This window comes from Protopterus annectens, chromosome 7.part1 (genome assembly GCF_019279795.1).
Source record: "Protopterus annectens isolate FY-2018-M chromosome 7.part1, PAN1.0, whole genome shotgun sequence".
NCBI classification, from domain to species: domain Eukaryota; kingdom Metazoa; phylum Chordata; order Ceratodontiformes; family Protopteridae; genus Protopterus; species Protopterus annectens.
This window is the reverse complement of record NC_056740.1, coordinates 361,474,455-361,500,045: the sequence shown is the minus strand read 5'-3', so window position 1 is coordinate 361,500,045 and position 25,591 is coordinate 361,474,455. Positions and strand designations below refer to the sequence as shown.

Sequence of the window (25,591 nt, the reverse complement as noted above, 5' to 3'; positions counted from 1 at the left end):
CCTCTACAGCATAACAGATTTGTTTATTAGCCACTTAGTATTTGCAACCCTAGATTATCTCTTATTCCTGGGCTCACTAACTGAACCATACTCATCATCAACGTGTATAAGAGCATCATACCTATGTCAGCAACTTGCCTTTCTTTTTTTCTTTCATATAGAAAATTATGAATGTGAAAATTCAGAAATAGTCAGCTGATTACTTAATAAGCACTAGCTGTTTATAGTTTTCATAGTTTTCTGAAAGTTTCACAACATCCAATTCTTCCAGATATGAGCAGTATATTGTGAGATACATCTGGATGGTTAATAAAGTAGGTTTAATCTGCAAGTTATATCTTGTAATCATAGCTCTCAACCTGTTAGCTCAAAAATTTTGGACAAAGACAAAATAATGGGGGGACAAAGCCCCAAAATAGGGACAAATGTTAAAAATTGCTCTTAGAAGCTTAGAAAGTTGATAGAATAAAAGTTCTTATGCATTTTCTGAAGGGTACAAAGTCTGAAACTCAAATGCCTGTCATTATTCAGCAAATTCAGTCCTTACTGATTTGCCACAAAGACCAGAAAACCACAAATTTTATGAGGACCAGACCAAAATAATATGCAAAAATCTGGACATTCAGTGAAAATCTGGACAGTTGAGAGGTATGCTTGTAATCCTGCCCGACAGAAATTTCAGGCAGCCCATTTTCCTGACAGTTCATTTGCCCGACTATAGGAAAAAGGTAAGTAAAAGTTTTTTCTCCTTTTCCCCACTGTAGTGCGATCCTGAAGTTAGAATATATAGTTGGGGTGTGTGGGTGTGGTTTTATAGTGTATAGTTTGGTTTGTTATTGTTCACTGAAACTAGCGTAGGTGGGGGGCTTTGCCACCCACACCACCCCTACCTATATATTCTAACTCCAGGATCACACTACAATGGGCAAAAGGAGAAAAAACTTTTACTTGCCTTTTTCCTATTGTCAGGCAAATGAACTGTCAGGCAATTGGGCTGCCTGAAATTTCTGTCTGGAAATGAACTGTCGGTCAAATGAAGGTGACCTATATATATATATATATATATATATATATATATATATATATATATATATATATATATATATATATATATGGGTCTACATCATAACATTGAAATTTCATAATGCTGAATTTCATAACATTGAAATTTCATAATGCTGAATGTCATAACATTGAGACCATAACATCGAAAATTCAAAACACTGAAAACCCAAAACATTAAAAACTCAGAACATTGAAAGTGTGCTTCATAACACTGAAAACTACATTGCACAAGTAAATAATATCACCTCCACCTACAACAAAAACACCTAACCTATGGGTCTACTTTGTTTCGTTGAATCTCATTTCACTGAATTTCATTTCATCCCAACCACATCGCTGAAAACAGAAATTACTGAAAACTCATTTCACTGAATCTCATTTCACTGAACTGAACCTAGTATATATGCCACTGTGTAGAGTACTGTAAGGCAAGTAAAAGGTATATGCCCTTTTCCCCACTGTAGTGTGATCCTGGAGTTAGTATATATAATTAGGGTGTGTGTGGGGAAGATAGCCGCCCACATTGGTGGGTGTGGAGGTGGGGCATAGCCCCCCCACCTTGTTTGTTTTATATTGTATTTTACCAAAAACTTCAAAACAATACATTTTAAAAAATAGACATGCATAGTTACAACACTAATGACTAACTCTCTCCAGAAGATAATATGTACTCAAATTAAGTGGGGGGCTACACCCCCCACACCCCCAATGTGGGGGGCTGTGTCTCCCACACCCCCCCCAACTATATATACTAACTCCAGGATCGCACTACAGTGGGGAAAAGGGCATATACCTTTTACTTGCCTTACAGGGGTCTATATTATAAACACGAAAGCTCAAAATAGCGAATACATCTACATCAACGCACAAAGGTCGATGTACAAAAAGACCGAAATACGTAATTGGCGAAAATGAAAACGCCGAACATATTTGCTTGGCCAGCAGGGCAATCGTGGGGATTAGGAAATGTATCCTTTTTTTCTCACTGTAGTGCGGTCTTGGAGTTGGTATATTTAAGTGGGGTGCGCAATACATTTTATTTAGTTAGTTTGAGCTTACCTGCATGGCGCTGTTGGTTGACGAAATACGTTTGGCGTTTTCATTTTTGCCAATTACATATTTCGCTCTTTTTGTACATTGACCTTTATGTGTTGATGTAGATGTATTTGCTGTTTACACCTTTTGTGTTTATAATATAGACCCGCCTTACAGTACTCTACAAAGTGCTATATATGCTAACTGCAGTTCAGTGAAATGAGATTCAGTAAAATGAGTTTTCAGTAATTTGAGTTTTTAGAAAAGTGGTCTGGGTGAAGTGAAATTCAGTGAAATGATATTCAACAAAACAAAGCAGACCCATATATATGTATATATATATATATATATATATATATAGATATATATATATATATATATACACGTATATATATATATATATATATATATATATATATACACGTATATATATATATATATATATATATATATATTTATATATATATATATATATATATATATATATATATATATATATATATATATATATATATATATATATATACACGTATATATATATATATATATATATATATATATATATATAGATATAGATACACACACACACACACACACACACACACACGAGTGCAACAGAATTCTGAAAGCCCAAAATCCAGAGACCAAAATCCTGAAAGTTCAAAATACTGAAAACTCAAAATATTGAAAACTCAAAATCCTGAAAACACACAGGATACCAACACTCACAATATTCCAGCACAAGTACATAGAGAAACATATTACCCCTTCAACTATATGCAGGGGGCAAGCCCCCCTGCACCCCCCATGTGGGGGGCTGTACCCCCACACCCCCTGCTACTTAAATGTATCAACTCCAAGATTACACTCCCATGTGGAGGACTGTGCCCCCCACACCCCCTGCTACTTAAATATATCAACTCCGAGATTGCACTTCACTGCACTAAGTGCACTCTTGGAGTTGATATATTTAAGTAGCAGGGTATAAGTGCAGGGGCTTGCCCCTGCTTATACTTGGAGAACAGCAATATAGTTTGTGTTTTATGTGTTTTTATATGTACTTGTGTTGGAATATAGTGAGTGTTGGTATCCTATGTGTTTTCAGTATTCTGAGTTTTAAGTATTTTGAGCTTTCAAGATTTTGGTCTCAGGATTTTGGTCTAAAGGATTTTGTTCTTTCATGATTCTGTAGCGCTCCCACATATATATATATATATATATATATATATATATATATATATGCATATATATATATATATATATATATATATATATATAGAGAGAGAGAGAGAGAGAGAGAGAAACAGAGATAGATAGATATAGATATAAATATAGATATATATATATAGATATACAGATTTATTATTTATTTGGGTTCCATTCAGAAGACTAACTCTTCAAAAAGTCGAACTGCACATGGTTGAGACTATATGACTGACTTTTTGAAAAGTCGAAGAATTTGTATGGAGATTGCAGAGCAGTGTTCATCGTGGAATTTACCATTTTCCCCACTGTACTGCACTCACAGAGTTGGTATACGTAATTTGCATGGGTGCAGGTGTTTGCATCCCTACAAAAACTCACATTTGTTTTCTTTATTAAGTTTGACTTTTCAGAAAATCAGTCATATGGTCTCAACCTTATAGAGTTAGACTTTTCAAAAAATCAATCTCATGACATAGATCCATATGTATACACATTTCACACACACACACACACACACACACACACACGTGCGTGCATGCACTTATCTTTGGAAAAGTTATATTTATATGACAATGATAAAACTTCATCAAAAAAGCACAAGACAAGGTGATAAACAATGCATATATTACAGCCCAGTGATGTGCAAAATGTGCATCCATTTGACATTTTTGGTTTGTTTTAGAGCATTTTTTAAAAATGTACAAGTATAGTATTCAATGTTGTTTTACTTTTTCTTTGTTTTGCAGGCGCTAAACATTAGTGATCACTTCCCCGTAGAGTTTAAACTAAAGGCTGCTCCCCGCAAAACTCGTCTACGTTCACAGTCCAATTCCATTGCAAGCCTACAAAGCACTTAAGATTGCTGTTTGCTAACTAGTTATGGCATATAAAACAACGGGATTACTTCTGCATCACCTATTACTAAATAGAGGAAGAAAAAACAGTCTGTATTAAAGAATTTCATTTTATATAAAATTTGTACAATGTTTCATCTGAGCTGCTATGAATCATGTGCAAAGGTTCACATTTTGATATTAATAAAATCATCAGTTCTATTTCCTAGAGAAGATACATTTAATGTTATATAACTGTATTATGTTTGATGTGTGATTATTAATAGCTTGTAATGAAGTCTGTTTGATAGCAACAGAATAAACCTTACTGCTCCTGCTTGGCAGTTTAATGCACTCTTTTTTTTCTACAGCTTTTCATATAGATAAATAGATGATATTACAGGTTTATGTTACTTAATCAAACACTTAATTCAAACTCCATTCACCAATGCAAAATATATGAACGAATGGCATATCAAATTAAATGTTTTTTTGAAGCAGACAAATGTACTTTAATTGTTTTGTGCAGGTGAGCAAGCCCTCCTGTACCCCCATACCCCTGCTAACATAAATATACTAACTCTGAGATTGCACAATATTGGAGAAAAATGAAAATTCCCCTTTCTCCATTATTAGGCAATCTTAAAAAATAGAATTCCACTGCATTCTGTACAACTAACAAGGATTGCCTCATTATAAAATAAGTCTATAAATGGCATTTCCATTAGGGCTAATAAAATGGGTTTATCCTTTAGTAACAAATGCTAGATTATGTATTTTAGTAGACATTTAGTAAGATGTCTACTAACATTAGATGGATCAGATATGTTAAGTAATAGAATATATAGACTTAGGGATATCGAGCACAAATAAATTAACCTTTAGCAAACATGTAAATAACAAGAGAGCCACGGGTGGTTTGTATGCTAAAATGCATATCACTAAGGGATAAAAAGAGTATGGTAACATTGTACATATGTAAGACCATTCATAGAATATAATAATGTCTTATGTTTATATACCAGTATTTAGCTTAACAGGACTGAATTACAAATGTTTACTAAGCATATTACCTCTGTTAAGGATCTTTATTACAAACCCAAAAATGTTTTTATTAAATTATAGATACTACAGGAGCATGGGGTATTTTAGCCTATCCTGCTTACAGGGATGAGCTAAAAAGGGCCATAATGAATTTGGAGATGGGTTTTAGTATAATCACTCACAAATATATTAACTTAAATTTTAAAGTTCATAGGTTCATAGGTGTTTACTAAGCTAACGACCACAAGGCCCTTTATAAGCCTAGCCATGTATCCCAAATCTCTGACAAGTTTGGCTATTCTTGATAAGTGTAAGCATGGGCCTGGGGGATGAACCATTTACAGGTTACCTGTGTCCATTAGAGACATAGGTGCCAAACCAGGGCTGAATTTCTGGTTTACCATCCAGTTGTCCAAGTTGCATTTGAATTGAGTTAGGGAGGAACTTTGCTTCACATGGATGGGGAGCCTGTTACATAGATGGGGTAGTCTCTGGGATACATACCTATCTCTCCAGCAGGTCCTATTTATATCACAGGCAAGGTTTAAGTCTTTAGAATAGGTAACTCTGGTGCTGTTTGTTTTGTGGATATGCAGAAGGTCCATCATAGTGGGGTCTGAAAATGCCCTATATGCCTGCCATAGATCTCCCCTAAAAAGCCTGTAGGAGACAGAATATAGGAATAGGGCCTTGAGGTGATCTGCATAGGACATTTTACTTATGCCTTGCATTCTTTTAGTGAGGAACCTCTGTGGATGTTCCAATGGTTGGATATGCCTGGTAAGTTACATACCATAGGGGGCATTGTACTCAATGTACATTGCACTGTTCCACTAAACAAATCAGCACTGAGAAGTCGATTCATTACCCAGGCAATTCCAAGAATTTGGAATAACATTTCCCATAAAATAACAGAACCTGACATCCTTGTAACTTTCAAAACTCAGCTAGACTTTTGGATGGGTGATAAGCCATATGATGCAAGTTTTATGGAGTCAATGTATTGACACAACTCTATGGCATGAAACACTGGATATAATAATTTATGATTATTTCTTTAATATGCATGACATTGATTATTTTATTTCAGATAACATGCATTTGAAGAAACTATACTTTCACCAAGTCGATGGAACCCATATGCTGTTTTGGAGTAGATAACCTCGTTACTACTCTATATTCCTGCAACAACCTACTGATTACCTAAAGAGTAACCATGGACATGAACTATTCTGCTATCCCTGCTGGCCATCCTGAGGCAATGTAGCAATTGCCTTATATGTACTGATACCTTATTAGTTTGTTAAGAATAAGTTAGTTATGTGAGAGATATATTTACAAAATGTCACTGGACGCAAAGCTGTAACATACAAGCACTCATAATACAAATTAGGTTGTCAGTAATGCACACACTACACCCACCATACATAGTACAGATTAGAAAAATAGACCCACATATGCTGAGTCACTTATTAGTAATATTCCTGAATACCAAAAATCTCCCAGACATTGGACCTACAACACATATTCTCAGCAAACCCAAAAGCATTCAACCAAAACAACACCCACCACAACACATTCAGCCACACCTCACAGAGCCTCCACTTCAAACCCCATAAAGCAAGCCAACACACAACTCAATATTTTAGTCATAGGAGACTCCATTGTGAGACACACAGATGCCCCACTCATCAGGTTGAGTAAGGGCTGAGTAAGAAGGTCACTGTTAGTTGTCTATCAGGGGCCAGAATCTGCCAGATCACTCATGCACTCAGGTCACTAAACCACAAGTACCAGTATGTCTTAGTGATAGTCATTGTGGGTGTAAATGATGTGAGACATACCTCCCTGGACTATATGAAGAGAGACATTATGGAGCTCTCTGACTATGTATCCCAGACTTATAAAAGTCTAGCATTGAGCGCATTCTACCTTCACCAAGGATGATGCCACAATATGAACAGAAGATAATTGACTTTAATAATTGGCTTAGCTTCTGGTGACATTCCAAGGCAGTTTAATGTTTGTCAGCATGGGAGGATATGGTTGACAGTCTGCATTACTTTCCCAAGGATGGTCTGTACCTGCCCCTCTAGGCTTTTGAATATTGGCTAAAACATTGTCCTTCCCCACAGCACCTGTTTTAAGCAATGCCAAACTGACAAACTTTCTGTCATAGCAAAACCAACCCAAGGAAATCTAAAGGTGCTACTGTTCAATGCAAACAAGAAACCCCACTCCCCCAAGCTATCCTTACCCCAAAGAATGCAGACATCTGTGCAGTTACTGAGACATGGTTTAAAGCCATGGAGAGCACCCTGGCAGTGCAGGGCTACAATGCCTTCCACACATTTAGACCAGTTACTGCAATGGTAGGGACTAAAGGTGGAAGTGTCTCAATCTACATCAATAACAAACTCACCTCAACACTTATCAGACAGGAAGATGCATTTATGCTTCTCCACTTCCAGGTTTCCAGAGGCAAAGTCACATATCATATTCTTGCAACCTAAAAGCCACCCTTGATGATCCAGGAAACCCATAGCTCGTATTTAATCTTACCAGAGACACTTGCCATTCATACCAATACCATATTCATGGACGACTTTAACTGTTCCACTATAAACTATGAAGCATACAATACCCCTAACTTGCAGGCCAAGAGACTCCTAGACTTTATAAACATAAACATCCTGAAACAGATAGTCCATAAGTACACTAGGGGTGCATACATATTGGACCTCGTCCAGGTATTCATAAACATGAGTACAATGCCCCTTTCAGTATGTACTGACCAGGCACATGCAACAGCTGGAACGTCCACAGAGGTTCTTTACAAAAACAGTACAGGGCATTAACAACATCTCCTATGCAGATCATCTCAAAGCCCTATCCCTACACTCTGTCTCCTACAAACTGTCGAGAGACAATCTATGTCTGGCATACAAGGCATCCCAGGATCCCACTCTGATGAACTTCTTGCATATCCACAAAACAAGTAGCATCAGAATTACCCAATCCAGGAACTTAAACCTTGCTTTTGACATAAATAAGACACATTAAAAGAGCAGGTATGCATCTCAGAGACTACCCCTTCTCTGAAACAGGCTTCCCATCCATGTGAATCAGAGGTCTTCCCTGACCCTATTCAAGTGTAACCTGGATCAGTTAATGGGAAGAAAATAAGTTATGTACTTACCATAATGTTCCATCTGTGTTGTCCATTCTCATTCTTCCTCAACGTATGGGTTCGGATCCGACACTCGGATATGACTCAGCTGTTACTCCAGCTTGTGGAGACCAACAAACTCTTGAGCTCCTTTCCTACCCACAATGCACCATGCCTACATTCCCTCAGATCCTATTCACGCTTGAGAGAGTGAAAGAGAGAGACTATAAAAGAATTGCCATAACTGGAGTTCAACATGAGGGACATATGGTGTCCCTGGTGCCCTTAAAGGTCTCATTCCTCCAGGAGTCATTTGCGAGAAATGGAGGAGGATGGAGGATGGGGAGCTGAAGAAGAATGAAAATGGACAACACCAATGGAACATTATGATAAGGACATAAGTTCTTTATCTGATGTTGTCAAAATTCTAAATTCCTGGGTGGACTCTAAGGAAGGATGTTCCTGAGTACAGTTGATCCAAATGCTGCTCTTCCCCTTGAGACCAGATCTAGTTTGTAATGAGTGGTAAATGTATGAGGATTTGACCAAGTAGCAGTCACACAAATATCATCCATGGATGTTCTAGACTGGAATACTGTGGAAATAGCCATAGATCTACTGGAATGAGCCGTTAATGGTTTTGATAGGGGGAAATTCAATTTAGTGTAGACAAAAAGAGATGCAATCTGTTAACCATCTGGCTATAGTTACTTTTGTGACTGATTTGCCAATCTTGTGATGTGAAAATAAAACAAAGAACTGGTCTGACTTTCTAATTTCTTTTGCTCTGTGCAGGTAGAAATGTAATTGCCTATGAACATCCAGCAAGTGCAGCATATATTCTCCTTTGTTTGTAATGTTTGGGAAGAATACTGGCAGGTTAATGGCTTGGGTGATATTGGATTCTGACACCACTTTAGGAAGGAAGCATTCATACGTAAGGCGACCCTATCCTTGTGGAAAATCAGGTATGGGGGCTTAGAAGATAATGCTCAAAGTTCTGAAATTCTTCTAGCAGATGTAATTGCCACTAAAAAGATAGTCTTCCAGGTCAAGAGTTTTAAATCACATTTAGTTGTGGGTTCAAAGGGTGACTGTGTCAAGAGTTGCAGTACCAAATTTAAATCCTATGGTGGTATAGGAGCATTGTAAGGACATCTAAGCAAAAAAAGTACCTTTCAAAATTGCTTTGCATATTTTAGAGGAAGCCAGGGAAGAATTCTGAAATCTGACATAGAAATTCTAAATGGCTGCAAGTTGCAGTTTAATAGTCAGTGAGCTAGCACCCTCATTAAATAAACTTGCTAAAAATTCAAGAACAGAATGTATTGGGTCTTAGAATAGTTCTACCTGATTTTCAGAGGGTTTATGGGAAGATAACATGATGGAACAGACAGGCAAAGAGAGCATAAGTTGCCTGGCTATTAATGGAACTGGAGAAACCATGCAGTCAGTTTGAGATTTGACATGTTCTGATGAATCATGCCTATCAGGTGAGACAGAAGGTCTGGAGATGGATCCAGAATCCAAGGGAGGTACCGAAGATGAGGCCAAAGGAAGGGTAACCAAATTTGTCAAGGCCAGTGAGGTGCAATGAGGGTAACTATGTTCTTCAACCTGGCTGCTTATTAAAGGAATTTGGGAATCAAAGGAGTTGGGAGAAAGGCATACAGAAGACCGTGGGGCCAATCGTGGAGAAGAGCAAGAGCATCCCTCAGTGACTACCCCAATGGAGGGACTAAGGCAAAGAAGCTGCTGCACTTGTTATTTAGGGGAGATGAAAAGAGATCGCAGCAAGGCTGGCCCCACTGATGGAAGATCATGTCCATCACATTGTTGTTGAGAAACCACTCGTGAGGTAGTAAAATGAACCTGCTCAGTTTGTCTGCTATCACATTGGACTTGCTGGGAATGTGTATTGCAGTTAGAAAGCAGTTGGAGTAAATTGCCCATTGCCACACCCTCAGGGCTTCTTGACACAGGGGGTAAGATTTGGTTCCCCCTTGTTTGTTGATGTACCAAACCACTGACACGTTGTCCATTTGGATCACAATTTTTCTGAGAGGGAGAGAGTCTTGGAATCCTTGCAACTCCAAAAGCACCACTCTCATTTCCAGAACATTGATATGCAAGTTGGCCTCTATGGGGAACCTAGTGACTTGGACTGTTTCCCGAAAGTCCTCCCACCAACCCAATCTGGGAAGTGTCCATGGTCACTATGGCCTTGGGCTGAGGGAGAATGAAAGGATGACCTTACAGCAGTTGTTGTGACTGCATCCACCAGGAAAGATACTGTTTGCATACCTGAGTTATTCTTATCTTTGTCGACATTGGTCAAGAGAGAATTGACCATTGTATTTGTAGCATCCACTGCAGAATTCGCATGTGATATCTTGCTAAAGAACTATGATTACTGCCACTGACATTGATCCAAGGGTTTGCAGAATCAAATGGGGTGAAATTCTGATACTGCAAATTATTTTCTTGACTTGATTTTTTATTGTTTGTACTCTCGAAAGGGGAAGAGATGCTACCATAGATACTGTGTTGAATATTGCTTCTATGAATTCCAGTGTCTGAGTCGGTTGTAATAGAGACTTGTAATTGATGGTTATTCCAAGATTTGAACAAGTTTGCAATACTTGGTCTCATGCTTGTACCAGTTGATGCTTGGTTGGAGTGGTAGTGAGCCAGTCATCCAAATATGGAAACACTCAGAATCCTGCAGTCTCAGGTGAGCTGCTACTACTGCCATGCTCTTGGTGAACACCCTGGGTGCTGTGGTAAGGCCAAAAGGCAGTGCGCTGAACTGGTATTGACTGGTTCCCTGCTGAAAGTGTAAGTACCTTCTGGAATGTCTGTTCATTTTTATGTGATAGTATGCATCCTAAAGGTCTATCAAACACATCCAGTCATCGTTGCTCAGAAAGGGCAGAATGGACTGAACCATGATCATCCAGAACTTGGTGAGTCAAACCAGTTTGTTCAACACACTGAGATTTAAAATCAGTCCACAGTCCCCTGTTTTTTTTGTCACTAAAACGAATCTTGAATATGTTCTGGATTCTATTTGGTCTGGCGGGACCTCTTGGATGACTCTTTTTGTACCAACTTTTGTACTTTCACTGCTGCTACCTCCCTCTGATTGAGTGGATCGTCAAGGATTTTTCTGGGTAATGGGGGTGGAAGGGAAAAGGGAATAATATAACCTCTGGATATGATTGTCTGCACCCAAGTATCCTTTGTTAAGTTTAGTCAGGCTTCCTGGTGCAGAGATACGTGACCCCTGACTACCTACAGAGGAAGACAATTAGGCCTCCACTCAGGAATGCTGAAAGAGTCTGTCAGAAAAGATATCTCTAGACCCTCACATTTGTGGCCCTCCTCTGCCATGGGGGTGCCTTCTGCAATTATTGCTCCCCCCTCTGCCTCTGGTGAACTACCTCCACCTGTGTCCTGGAATAGACCCTGAGACGTCTTGAACCATATTTTTCTACCTCCCTGTTGACTCCTGGAAAAGGTCCATTGAGGGATCAAAAAACATACACCCATTGCAGATAGGGTCTTTCCATCCTTCTCACACCTGGATAGTGTGTCGTTTAATGTTGGGCCAAACAAGGAAGAAATGTCAAAAGGACCATTGACAAAATATAACTTGGAGGGCTCCACAAAATCACAGAGGAGCATCCAGGCGTGCTTCCTGATGGAAATGCCTGAACCCACAGCCCTTGAGGTGCCTTCTGCAGCATGTGAGATGAGCCTCATGGATGAATTTGCAGTAAATTGAAGGGTAGCCAATTGTGAAATCACAGAAGTTTGAGCCTCTGCAGTAGTGGCCCCTGAAAGGGAATTTGAAAGTTCTTTAATCAAGTCCCTTTGCAATCTCATGAAATGTGCCCTGTAGTTCAGTGATTGGAAAGCAAAAGTCACTGAAGCATATAGTCACTTACCAAATCTGTCCAGAGCCCTAGATTCTCTACTGGGAGGGTGGACAGTGGAACTTTGTTCCACGAGTTAACTTCTATGTAGCTGCCACCACAACCATCGCATCAACTGGTACTCCCTTACTCCAGTGCTGTCTTCCTACTGGTGAAGCTAAAATCCTGTTTGGTCTCTGGATATCGGCCCAATCATATCAGGTTTCTTTCACGCCCACTTAGACACCAAATCAATGAGGTCATCAGTGGGAGAGTGACCCAGGAGGTAGAAGGGCTTGTCCTGAATGCTTGCATAAATAGTAACTCCTCAGGAGTTGGGTTTTGGCTAGACCAACCACCCTTCTGTTTAAGGGATGTCTCCAAATTAGACGTCATCGGGTGGTGATTTGGGAGACCCTTCTTCCTCATCAAAGTCAGTATCCTTGAGAACAGACTTCTGGGGGGAGTCCAAGTGCTTCCTCTTGCCCATCTTCTTCCTAGGAACTTCTTCGGTGGGATGATCCAGAGAAGTAACAGAAGAGATGACAATACCTGGCTGTCTGGTCTGGAAGCTCTGGGCTGGATGTCCCGGTGGTGTAGAAGGACCAGAGTGAAAAGTCAGTAGAGATGTCAAGGGTAGATCCAATGGGGAAAGACCCACCTAACCTGCCAGAGCAAAGAAAACCCTCTTCACAATCTCAAAGGCAGACCGCTTCAGAGAGAAGGAAGACAACAGAGCCAAGAAAGTGAGTTTCTGGTCCACAACCTCCTTCCATTCTGAGATCTGTCCACCTGAAATGTAGCTGAGTTGTCCAATGCCGAAGCTCTGAGGGGAAAGACAACACCAAAAACCCTGGAGTTGACTCTATCCCCTTGGATTCAACCTGGAAGCTCTGACAGTGAGAGTCCTCTGGATCTGAAGATATCGAGGCCAGTGCACTCAGAGTAACAGTCGGATCTGAAGACAAAGCTGTCTTCAGATCTGACACAGAAGGGCCTGGAACGCTCAGATCTGAGGACACTTAACACCACAGGTTGAGTATGAGGAGTTGTTGTTATTGGTGGAGTAGTGGATGGACAGTGTTCATGACCTGAGTGGGTAGGAACTGTAAAGACTCCCTTCTGAAATTGCTCCATGAAGAAGCCCATCATCATTCTTTCCACATATGCCTCCATAAGACTTCTGAATGAGTGAGAGGACACCACTAAAGGACACTTAGAGTGCCGCTCCAGAAAGGGGGTGGGCACCCTGGATGGTATTGGATCCATGGTGGGACAATTCTCAGTATGAAGCAATGGCTTAGGATCCAAGGACTTTGAAGTCATATTGTGTTTTGTCGAATTGGAGGAAGGACTTGCCAGATACCTGATCAGATCCAAGAATGGTTGGATCCCAGGAGATGTCAGATCCTATTTTGATTTCTTTTTCTTTGGTTCTGAAGAAGTTGAAGCCATTGAATCTGAAGTTCTGGACCTTTTTGAAGGATCCTTGGACTTATCCTTGGGAGATTGAACTCCAGTGATGGCCTGGGAAAAAGAGTTGGCAATAAACTTTTTAATATTAATTATTTTCTCCTTTCTGTGAGAGTTCCGGGGTTGAACACAACACAAATGTCACAGTTCTGGTCTAGGTGTTCAGCCTCTAAACAGTAAACACATAAAGAGTGGTCATCAGTAAATAGCATCTTTTGCCCACATTTTGAACATTTTTAAAGCCTTTTTCAGACACATCTACATGTGACATTCTAAACAATCAGATATCAGCAAAAGAACTAAGATATCTACTCAGACAGTAACAAATTAAATACTGTCACTAGAAAAAGGAAAGGGCTGAGAAAAAAGCTAGCAGTTTTTTTCTTTGAAATAGAAAGAAGAAAGATCTAACACCCTTAACAGAAGGGGATATGTGCGGGTAGGAAAGGCATACCAACAAAGGTAGCAAGAATACACTTGCAAGTGTGTAAGGGAAAGTAAAGATGAAGAAGAGCAGCAAAAACCTGGCAGAAAGTACAATGTTATTACACACAGAGAACTTTACTAAACAGATGGCAATTAAAGAAATGTTTTTAAAGAAATAACACTTATCTTAATATGATCGCTCGAGAGCAGTAGTCAACCACATCTGGTCATGAAAGCGGCAAACGAGATCTGAGGGAAGTTAGGCATGGTGCATTGTGTGTAGGAAAGGAGCTCAAGAATTTGTTGGCCTCCACGAGCTGAAGTAACAGCCAAGTCAGAAACGAGTATCAGAGCCAAACTGATACATTGAGGAATGAATGAAAATTGAGAACATCAGATTCAGAAATTAACTCTTGGTCTGGCATCTATGTCTCTAATGGACAAAGGCAGCCTGTAATTGCTTGACCACTCATGCCAGGCACCAAAATGTGTTGGATGCATGGCAAGGCTTATAAAGGTCCCTGTGGCCATTAGTCTAGTATACACATATATATATATATATATATATATATATATATATATATATATATATATATATACATGTGTGAGTGTGTGTGTGTGTATATATATATATATATATATATTTACATATATACATGGTTGCACTTCAAAACATTTAAAACTCATAACATCTAAATTCAAAACATTGAGAACACAACATCTAAAACCCATAACATCAAAAATGTATAATATGGAATAGTGTATCATGAAACATGTAAATGTTATAGTTTAATCTATTATTCTTGTGGAATCAGTATGAGATTTTGTAGTTTTTATTTATGTAGTTATTATTTATATTGCATAAGTATTTATACTATTTATATAGTGTTTATTTTGCCAGTCTAAATTAGGTTTTTAGGCTATACAGGTAAGTAACATTGGCATTATGTGTACATTCTTTATGGTGATTGCGATACAGTGGGGTTAGGAAATTAACTTTTTTCCTCTGTAGTGCGATCTCGGAGTTGCTATATTTAATTTACAGGGGATGTGGGGTGCAGAGCCCCCTGCAGAAATGTAGTAAAAAGTGTGTTTGTTAGTTTGGTGTTGTTATAGGTGGAGGGGGTGTTATTTCTATGTGATTTCTAGTGTTTGATGTTGTGATGAAAAGTTTTGATGTTATGAAATTCATTGTTATAGGTTTTAGATGTTTTGAGTTTTAGATGTTGTGGTCTCGATGTTTTGACTGTAGATACACACACACACACACACACACACACACACACACATACCGACAAAACAATATATTGCTCTGTCTTCTTGTACATTTCTTACATAACAGCTCCTTTTCTTATCCCAAATTGTATTTTCTTTCTTATAAAATAATTCCTGTATTTCCATATATAAGTAAAGTAAAGGATAATTTAGCTGTATCTCACCTATGTCATTTCAGTGCTATTCAGCTTCCTCAGTGCACATTAAGTTGTGTTTGTATCATTTTTGGCTAGGAAAAGCCTACTTAACAAGGTGTTGCAAACAGACAAGCCAGCTCTGTTGTTGCAGTTAAGTAAGCCGCACATTAAAGCTGGTATTTTTGTCTAAGAAAGCAAATAAATGGAAGGGAATATTCAGTTAAAGAAAATATGACTCTTTCATTGAACCAGCTCAGTCCATCACTCTCTCCACTTGAAACAATTTTAATTCAGAGTATTTCCACTCAGTGAAACACCCAAAATGATGTAAAAGGAAGGACAAAAAATTAAAGTATGTAAACATGGTGTGTTTAGTAGGAAAGAGAACCTTTAAATGAAAAACAAAATCATATCAGCATGGCAGCCTCCAACATGCCATTTAGTACTTGAACAAATTATAAAATAAACGGACTACTGACTGAGACCTGGATAACAGTAAGGAGAAAGTGCATGGTTATTCATTGCCTTTTGACAATCCAGATAAATGATAAATGCTCACTTCTATAATATGCACCCTACAATCCAGCTACTGAAATAAATAACATACATTTAAAAAATATTAACAACATATACTAACAAAGTGACATTATGCAACATGGAAAACTGATATGTAACAAAATAGTTTCTTGTTTCAGTTTCTGATCATAATGTTCCTTTAACGTTATATCAGTGATATTGGTGGGAAAAAAACATTAAAATACCTTCTTAGCATGGCATGTATTAAGATGATATGCTGGCTTAAACAGCAGCTAGACAGCTGTGTTGTTGCATGTTAGCTATGGTTGCATGAGCTGCTGAAACTGGAATGGTATGAAATGTGATACCTCTTGCTGACAAAGAAAGTGAATGAGGAAAAAGTACCTGCATCCACAAAATTCTTAGTTCTTAAAAAAAGGCAATTTAATTTCCGCATGTTCTGTAACTAAAAGAAGTTAGTACAGTATTTGTAGAAGAAGACTAAGAGGAGAAACCTATTAAAGGTAACCTGTCACTGACACGTTGACCAGATATTATTAAACTAAGAAATTTGGAGTGCTGGCATTATAAGGGAATGGAAACAAAATTCTGAAGAAGAGAGCAAAGCATTATAATGTTATTTTCTGGAGTCAGAGAGTTTATTGTGGGAAGGAGAAAACTTGGCCCAAAAACAAAATTGTGTCAGTATGCCCCTACTCCAGTTAGGTCATTTGGGGTTAGAATTAATTAAAATTATTGTTAACTACTTATAGTGATATGGAGACATTAGTACTGAATGGAATAGTGTCCCCTCTGTGAAGGTTGGGTGCCGGGCTGGCAACTCGACACTGTAAAAACTCCACTGCCAATCAATCTGTGGACCTGTGATATGCTGTGGAGACCCCTAATGAAAGAAGCCAAAAGACATTGATAGTACTGAATGGAATATCCAGATAAGATAAAGACAGTTTTCACAGAGGACAGCTGCATGTGTGCACGGTGGTAATATTCACGTTCAATGTGCAAGGTGGCTTACTGATAATCAGACGTGTATTAGCATTGTCTGATCAATGTGGCTCGCTGCGAATCAGACATAATATTAGCATTGTCTGATCAAGGTGGCTCACTGCTAATCAGATATGTATTAGTATTGTCTGATAGTCCATACACTGTGCATGGCCATTACATGTTTTACTCTTCTTTATGTCTATAAATCCCAAAAGAAAAACATATATTCCATATTTCTGTCTGAAATGGCCCTATAAGAGTGGCCTTCAGATCCTGTTACAGCAATGTAATTCAGTCCTAGGTTGATTTTTTAGCACATATAAACAGTAACTAGACGGATATCTTTAATGCTGGCAAATATTAGTCTGGTTCAGAAAACCTTGGGTTTAAACTCAATGTTTATTTGTAGCTCAGTGCAAGGAAGCATGTCCAACAGTGATTCAAGCATGCATAACAACTGAGCACAAACAGTTGTAAGTCCACGTGGACTGTCTGCACTTAGCAACCTAGGGACCAAAATGAGCTATTCAAGATATTCAGAACAGGGCATCTGCAATCTGTGTTGTACACATACCCATACTAGACACAATGGTCCAATTTCTGAGGGATAGTGCAAGCTACACTAATGCATACAGAATAGCTGGAGCTATGACAAATCTGTTGTTTCTTTTTATTTAGAAACCAGATCGCTCAGCCCACAACCTTTACTTTATGACAGTGTAAGATCAGACTGCTAGAGCAATGCCATGCAAAGCAAGTGCGTTTTGTATTAACCACAAGTAACGCCACCTTCAAAAAAAAAAAAAAAAGCAGATGTCGGTACATTTCCACAAGATTTTGTTGGAATTATACAGCCATCTTTTTTTCTTTTGAGAATGTGACACTGATCATTGCACTTCTGATAGGACAGACTGTTTTTTCACAACAGAACCTTTAATGGACCTATTTGCCCAGTACTGTACTAAATTGCCTGGCCATGGAAATTCTGGCTTGCCTGGGACTTTTTACTATTTTTTTAATGTGTTTTTTGTGTGCCTTTTTACTTGTTTGGTTTAGCTCTTACTGCAGCATGATGTTCTGGTTCATTAATTATTCATAAGTATTCAACTTGGATACTTAAGTAACTTAGTTCTTAACTGCAATATGTTTTTTTTAAATCTGGTCTGGAGAGTGCAACATAGGACTGGCTTGAGTGAAATACAGATGGGACATATTATTTAAATATTGCTTGCTTACTGTCTTATTATTATGAATTAGTTTACCTTATTTATTTATACTGGCATATTTTGTTTTAAATTGAAAATATTTAGGGTTTTGCCATTATATTCAAGTCACAGGGTGCGACAATTATACAATATTCGTGGTGCAGATTTATTCAACTAGAAGTGCACTATCTGCACAGCACTGTGACAGGAGTAGCGTTTAGCATGACCAGAATACTGAGTCCTGTCCTGTCCCTACTTTTATGGCAAAGAAAATTAGTGCTGTATAAAAAGTTGACAATCTGTTAAGGGTAGAATTGCATTCAAAAGGGATAAACCACATTGTACAACTACTGAAAAGCTCCATTATTGCTTAGTGGGATTAATTAAGCACATGGTGTGAGTTTGCTTTGTGCTATGCTACTGGTGATTTTGGAAGAGTATTTTTCTGTATTTTGACTGTAGGACGGAAATGGGTTCATAGGTAGGTACTAGGCTATCGGCCCAAGGGCCTACGTAAGCCTAGCCAACAAGGTTCCTTGGCTTACGCCACCCAAGAAAGTTATTTTCCTGTGCCGCTGTCAAGCAGAGACACAGAAGTGATCCCCGGGGTGTATTTCCTATTTCCCATCCAATCATCAAGATTTTTCTTGAAGAGTGATAATGAAGAACTTTGCTTGACATAGATGGGTAGCCTGTTCCAGAGTATGGGAAGTCTCTGAGACAGGAATCTATATCTCCAGCATGTCCTGTTTATTGTGGTGGCATGGTTTAGGTCCCTAGAGCATGTAGCTTGGAGGGACTGGGATTTCTTTAGGTGTAGCATGTCCAACAGCTTTGGGTTTGACATAGCTTTATATGTTAGGCAGAGATCACCTCAGAGTAGGCGATATGCTATGGAGTAAAGCTAGGGTTTTTTGAGACGGTCAGTGTAGGGCATTTGTTTGAGGCCAGTAATCCTCTTTGTGAGGTACTTCTGTGGCCTTTCCAGCTGCTACAGATGTCTTGTGAGGTACATTCCAAAAGGGGCATTGTACTCTATAATGGGTCTAATGAGTGTCGAGTAGAGGGGAACAATGACCTCTTTTTTCCTGGATGAGAACCCTTTTATGATGAGGTGTGCCACGTAGAAGGACTTCCTGACTACTGTGGAGATGTGACTATCAAAGGAGAGACTACTGTCCACCTGGGTCCCAAGGTCTCTTATCACACATTCGGTGTTAAGTAAATTGCTGCCTATGTGGTAGTTCATGGGTACAGAGTCTTTACTAAAGAGGGTTTCACTGCACTTTTTGGCATTGAGCTTGAGGCCATGGCTCTGACACCAGGCATCTGTCTCAGCGAGGCCCTTCTGTAGGATGTCTACATCATTTGGGGACTTGACTATGGCTCCTAGTTTGCAGTCATCTGTGAACTTCATTAGCCAGAGGCCTTCTGTGTTAGCCTGTACTTCAGAGAAGTAGATACCAAACAGGAGAGGTCGCAGGACTGAAACCTATGGTACTCCACTTGTCACTGGTTTGAGGTCAGATTTGGAGTCTGCAACTTTTACAGTGTGGGTTCTGTCAGTGAGCCATTTGGCAACCCATCTTGTGACGTAGGGATTTATACTTAGTTTAGTGAGTTTAGCTATAATTCCAGAATGGGGGATGGTGTTGAAAGCCTTGGCGAGGTCAAGATAGGCTGTGTGAACCACCTTACCCTCATCTATGGCTTTGGTGACTGCCTCAAAGAAGTCGATCAGGTTCAGGAGGCATGATCTGCCTTTCACAAACCTGAACTGGGTGGGATCCAGAGTTTGGAGGTTACCAATGTCTTTGTTTAGGAGTTCCATGATGATATGTTCCATGGCCTTGCAGACCAGGCTTGTCAGGTTAATAGGGCGATAGTTCCTGGGATCAGTGGTGATTCCCCCTTTGTGGAGTGGAATAACTGTTGCTGTGTGCCATTCAGTGGGCACAAAGCCTGATGCAAGGCTATTATTGAACATAGTGCTTAGGTGGGGAGCCAGTTCGTTCTGAACTTCGTGTAAAACGCAGCCTGGGATGTTGTCCGGTCCCATGGATGCTGTGTTTTTGGCTTTAGAGAGTGAAGCTTTTACCTGTGTAGTTGTGATTACAGGGACTTTTCATTCTTCCTGTATAGATATGGGCCCTTTAAGGGGTGAGGGGGAGTAAAGTTAGCACTGAACCTATCTGCCAGGATGTTGGCAATATCAGTTGGTTCAGTAATTTTCGTGCCGGTGTGCTGTAACTCAGAGCAGAACTGGGTGTTGCCATTGAGATTCTTGACATAGCTATAGAATGCTTTGTGGTTGTCCATAGAATTAGTGGTGATTTTGTTGTCGTAGGTAGCTTTGGAGGATCTCATAAGGGATCTCAGCTTCTTACTGAGGCTGACCAGGGAGCTCCTCCACTCATGGGATTTTACTCTCTTTTGCAGCAGTTTCTTCCTTCTGTTGTATAGTTTGTTTATGGCAGGGGACCACCAGATTGGCTTCCTTTTTTGGAGGATAACATCTTGCTTCTGTTTGGGATAGCACGATCCATGCACTCGTGTAAATGCTTATAGAGTATATTTGTGTAGGATTCAGCAGTTGTAACTGTATTGTCCATCTGCATGGGTGTCATGAAGTTCACCACTTCTGTCTTAAAAAGCATGAAGTTGGCTTTAGAGAATTTTTTTACCATGGCTTCCTTAATGGGGGGTGGGGGCAGGATAACTTTCTTGGGTGGTGTAAGCCAGGGAACCTTGTTGGCTAGGCTTACGTAGGCCCTTGGGCTGATAGCCTAGTACCTACCTATGAACCTATGTGGATATCAAAGGTGATTAGCTTATGGTTGGATCGGACCAATGAGGAGTTGACTTCAGGTGTGGAACACCGGTCACTCATGTTGGTAATGACTAGGTCTAGGATATTGTTGCCCCTGGTGGGGTGTAGATAAGTTGATCCAGGGCATTGACGTTTATGAATTCCAGAAAGCATTGAGCTAAGGAGTTGGTACATGAGTAGTTTTCCCAGTTAATGGTCGCCCATTATTAGGGTGTTTGGTTGAACCCTAATATTTTCCAGTACATCAAGAAAAGAGGAGTGGGAATCCTGGGGCATGGTGGGGGATCTGTAGCAAGCTACAATTTGGATTGCAGTTTTGCCCAGAGTTAGTTACACATGGATAACCTCGGATGCATTATGCTGAGCAACTACCCTGAAGGTGTGGATATCCTTAATGAATATGGACACACCTCCACCTTTGGTGTTTCAGTCCAGGTTACATGGCCAAAAAGTGTGGCATGAGTTATAGCCTGGTAGTGCAGGGGTGCTCTCTGGAGCCTTGAACCAGGTCTCAGTCACTGCACAGATATCGATGTTCTTCATTTTAAGGAGTGCCTCGAGTGAGTGCATTTTGAGATTTAGACTTCTAGCATTGAGTAGCATTACCCTCAGTTTTTGCTTGTCTGTTCCTGTTACAGTGGTGAATTTGTCATTTGAACCTTGCCTAAAAAAGGCACTATAGGGGCGGCAAGACCCTTAGCCAGTAGCCGGAATCCCAGGGGCGACAGATGCAGGCCATCTCTGGCAAAGCATAGTGATCTGTCGACCATGTCATCCCAAGCAGACAGATACTGGATCCCCTTAGAATGACACCAGAAGCTTAGCCAATTGTTGAAGTCAATCATTTTGTCCTTGTACTGCGGTATCATTCTGGGCGATGGCAGAATGCTACTCAGGGCTAGAGTCATACCTGCCTGGGCTACAAGATCGGAGAGCTCTTCCATGTCTCTTTTCATGTAGTCAGGGAGGTATGTCTCAGGTCATTCACACCAATATGGACAATGACAGAGTCATATTTGTACTTGTTGTGGAGTGATCTGACTGTGTGGGTTATGTGGCGGATCCCGGGACCTGACAGGCAGCTGACAGTAACCTTCTCCTTGTTTAGCCTGGTGAGTGGTACATCAGTGTGTCTGACTACAGAGTCACCTATGACTAGTGTGTTGGGTATGTTGTTTTGCCTTATTGGCTGTGGTTGAGTGGCCCACTGAATCTGTGGGCTATGTGTCATTTGTGTTGTATTGGAGGATGGAGTTTGCTTGCATTTCTGCTTTGGAGGTCTCTGTTGCTTAGACAGATTATTATTGAGAGCCTCTGCAAATGTTTTTGTGTTACTATGTGTGGAGTTTGGTGGTGTAGATTTAGTGAGACTATGTGATGAGTGTGGTGTGGTGCAAATGTTTACCTTCTCCTCTTGACTGTCAAGTTCAGTCTTGGTTGGAGAGAGCTTTACCTCCAGTTTGGCTAGATAAGTGCATCTCTCACAGATTGTAGTGTTGGGTGGTATGAGGAGAGGGTTGTCTGTGTACATAAGGCAATTTCTACATTGCCTCAAGATGCCCGGATTCATCAGATAGATAGGAGAGAACACTGGGAGCTGACCCTTGGACATGCCTGAATAAAAAAATATTTTCCTCTAGATAAGTGAGGAAAGTGAGTACAAGAGCTGTTTTTCTCTAAGCAAGTGAGAAAAGTAAGTAAAAAACTGTTTTTCTCTAGGTAATGAGGAAGGTTGAGTGCTATAGTAATTAGTAGCTTATTTAGTGCTTACAAGTTCTAAACAAGTGCTGAGCACGAATTAGCAAATTTAAGTGCTAAAACTAAGAATCTGTATCTGCACTTTACGAGTTACAGGACAGAAACAAGTGCAAATGCAGGCTTTCAAATCAGAAAGTTGAGAGAGATGGGAAAGATTGCCCAAACAGCCAATAACTACAATTTCTGGTCCAGAACAACTCCTTATGTGGTAGACAGGTTACCTAGTGCTTACCACTCCCACTGATAAGCTAGAAGGCTTCCCTCCAACACAGAAAGGCTTGGGGGGCTCAGAAGCTTACATACATTCCTGGATACAGAAAATCTGTATCTGGACTACACTAGTTACAGGAAAGGTAGGAAACAGGCTTACACTATTTTTTTTACAGAAAAGTAGCTAAAACAGCAGTAAAAACAATTCACATGCAGTGCAAGCTAGCACACTTGAGTATGTAGCAATATTAGACCAAACACAGTTTAAAAATGCAATTAAATTAAAAAGGACTAAAAGCAAGTGCAGAAGGAGTTTATTAGGTAGAATGTGGTAAAGAGATGGGACTGGGGGAGTGTCCCAGATCAAATCTACAGTGTGGCGGGCAACTGCAAAAGCCACCAAATTTAAACTACGAGAAACAAATAGGGAGGGTGGGTGGGACAAAACACTTTCAGCAGAGATCTGAAAAACTCTAAGCAACAATTAACAGTACAAACTCTAAAACTAAAAAAATATACTTAGCTCTGAATATTTCTAGATAAATTGAAACGCAGTCTCTCAGAACACAGGTTCCAGGATTGAAATGCAGGCTGTTACTAACAGGTCTAATTTTATGCAAGTGATTCTTGAGTTAGATAACACACAAGCTGAAAAAAACAGTCATACCAACTGAAGACACAGCAGAAAATAAGGGGAGGTGGGGAAAACAGTTTCAGCAGAGATCTGAAAAACTATAAGCAACAATTAACAGTACAAACTCTAAAACTAAAAAATATACTTAGCTCTGTATATTTCTAGATATATTGAAAAGCAGTCTCTCAGAACACAGGTACCAGCAATGAAATGCAGGCTGTTACTAACAGGTCTAATTTTATGCAAGTGATCCTTGAGTTAGATAACACACAAGCTGAAAAAAACAGTTATACCAACTGAAGACACAGCAGAAAATAAGGGAAGGTGGGGAAAACACTTTCAGCAGAGATCTGAAAAACTATAAGCAACAATTAACAGTACAAACTCTAAAACCAAAAAATATATACTTAGCTCTGTATATTTCCAGATAGATTGAAAAGCAGTCTCTCAGAACACAGGTTCCAGCAATGAAAATGCTCTCATAAGATTTCTTAATACTGATCTCTTAACAGTTATGATATCCTGCAGTGTAACATGAAGATGACATCAACTGGTCCAGATGGAATAGGATATGAGTTTTTTAATGAAATGGGGGAAGAAAGGAAATAATTGTGTTAAAGGTAATGAATGTCTGGCTTGAGAAGGGTTTTGAGAATAAACAACTGTGTGAGGAAGTAATTAAGTTTATCTATAAAAAGGAGGAAAGATCAAAAATAGGAAACTAGAGGCATTTAACTGTTAACAATTCAGATAAAATCTTCATGAGAATAATACAAAAAAGGATGAGTAGGATGGTATTGCATTTAGTAGGAGAAAGAATATATGGAATTAAGGGAAGGAATATTAAAGATATGTTATTAATTGTAAAGGAAATGGCAAATGATATTAAAGAGGAGTATGAAGGAGGAAAATAGCTGCATGTGATGTGGAAAAGGCAAATGATACAAATAAAGAAATTATGTACTTACCATAACATTCCAGCTGCATTGTTTAACTTCATCCTTGACAGATGGGCTGGATTCCAATATCAGAACCGAGTCAGCCATTACTGCAGCTCGCACCAGACAAAAAACTCTTCAGCTTCACCTTTACCCACAATCTCTCTCTCACAATTACCTCAGATCAAGTTTGCAGAAAGTATTCAAACATATCTATATATCTATATCTATCTATATAAATATATATATATATATATATATATATATATATATATATATATATATATATATATATATGGGTCTACTTCAGTCGATCGAACTTTTACAAGTTTGAACCACATATGGCCGAGACCATATGTTCAAACTTGTAAAAGTTCAAAAACTAAAGTTAAACCACAAAAAACAAAAAAAAACACAAAATTAAACATCTATAGCAGGGGGGCTATCCCCCAGTGCACCCCCCACACCCCCTTACTTAAATATACCAACTCCAAGACCTCACTACATTGCGGAAATGAGAGATCTTCCCTTTCTGCTCTGTATGGAGATCTCCATTCAGTCAAATCAGACTTTTATAAGTTTGAACATATGGTCTCGGCCATATATGGTTTGAACTTATAAACGTTCGAGCGACTGAAGGGGACCCATATATATATATATATATATATATATATATATATATATATATTAGAAAGAAAGCCCAAGTGGATGCCATATCTACTATGCCTGAAAAAGCATAATAATTCAAGAATATATAATCCGCTCCACCAAAAAATCATTAAGGGTCAGGGAATGGAGGGGGGGGAGTCAGTGACAAATGTGTATAGACAACACTCAGACAGAACATTATGGTAAGTACAAAACTTCTTTATCTGATGTTTTCAATTTTCATTTATCCTTGACAGATGAGAC

The 25,591-nt window shown here is 39.2% G+C and overlaps 1 protein-coding gene across 1 annotated transcript in view; it reads left to right on the top strand.

The window, feature by feature from the left end:
• DNASE1L3 (deoxyribonuclease 1 like 3) overlaps positions 1–4,493 on the top strand; it is a 545,096-nt gene extending 540,603 nt beyond the window's left edge. The window contains exon 8 of the mRNA XM_044078792.1: positions 4,053–4,493. Within this exon, the coding sequence (XP_043934727.1) occupies positions 4,053–4,163 (111 nt within the window). The 3' untranslated portion in view covers positions 4,164–4,493. The remainder of the gene's footprint in view (positions 1–4,052) is intronic.
• Positions 4,494–25,591: the final 21,098 nt, after the last annotated feature.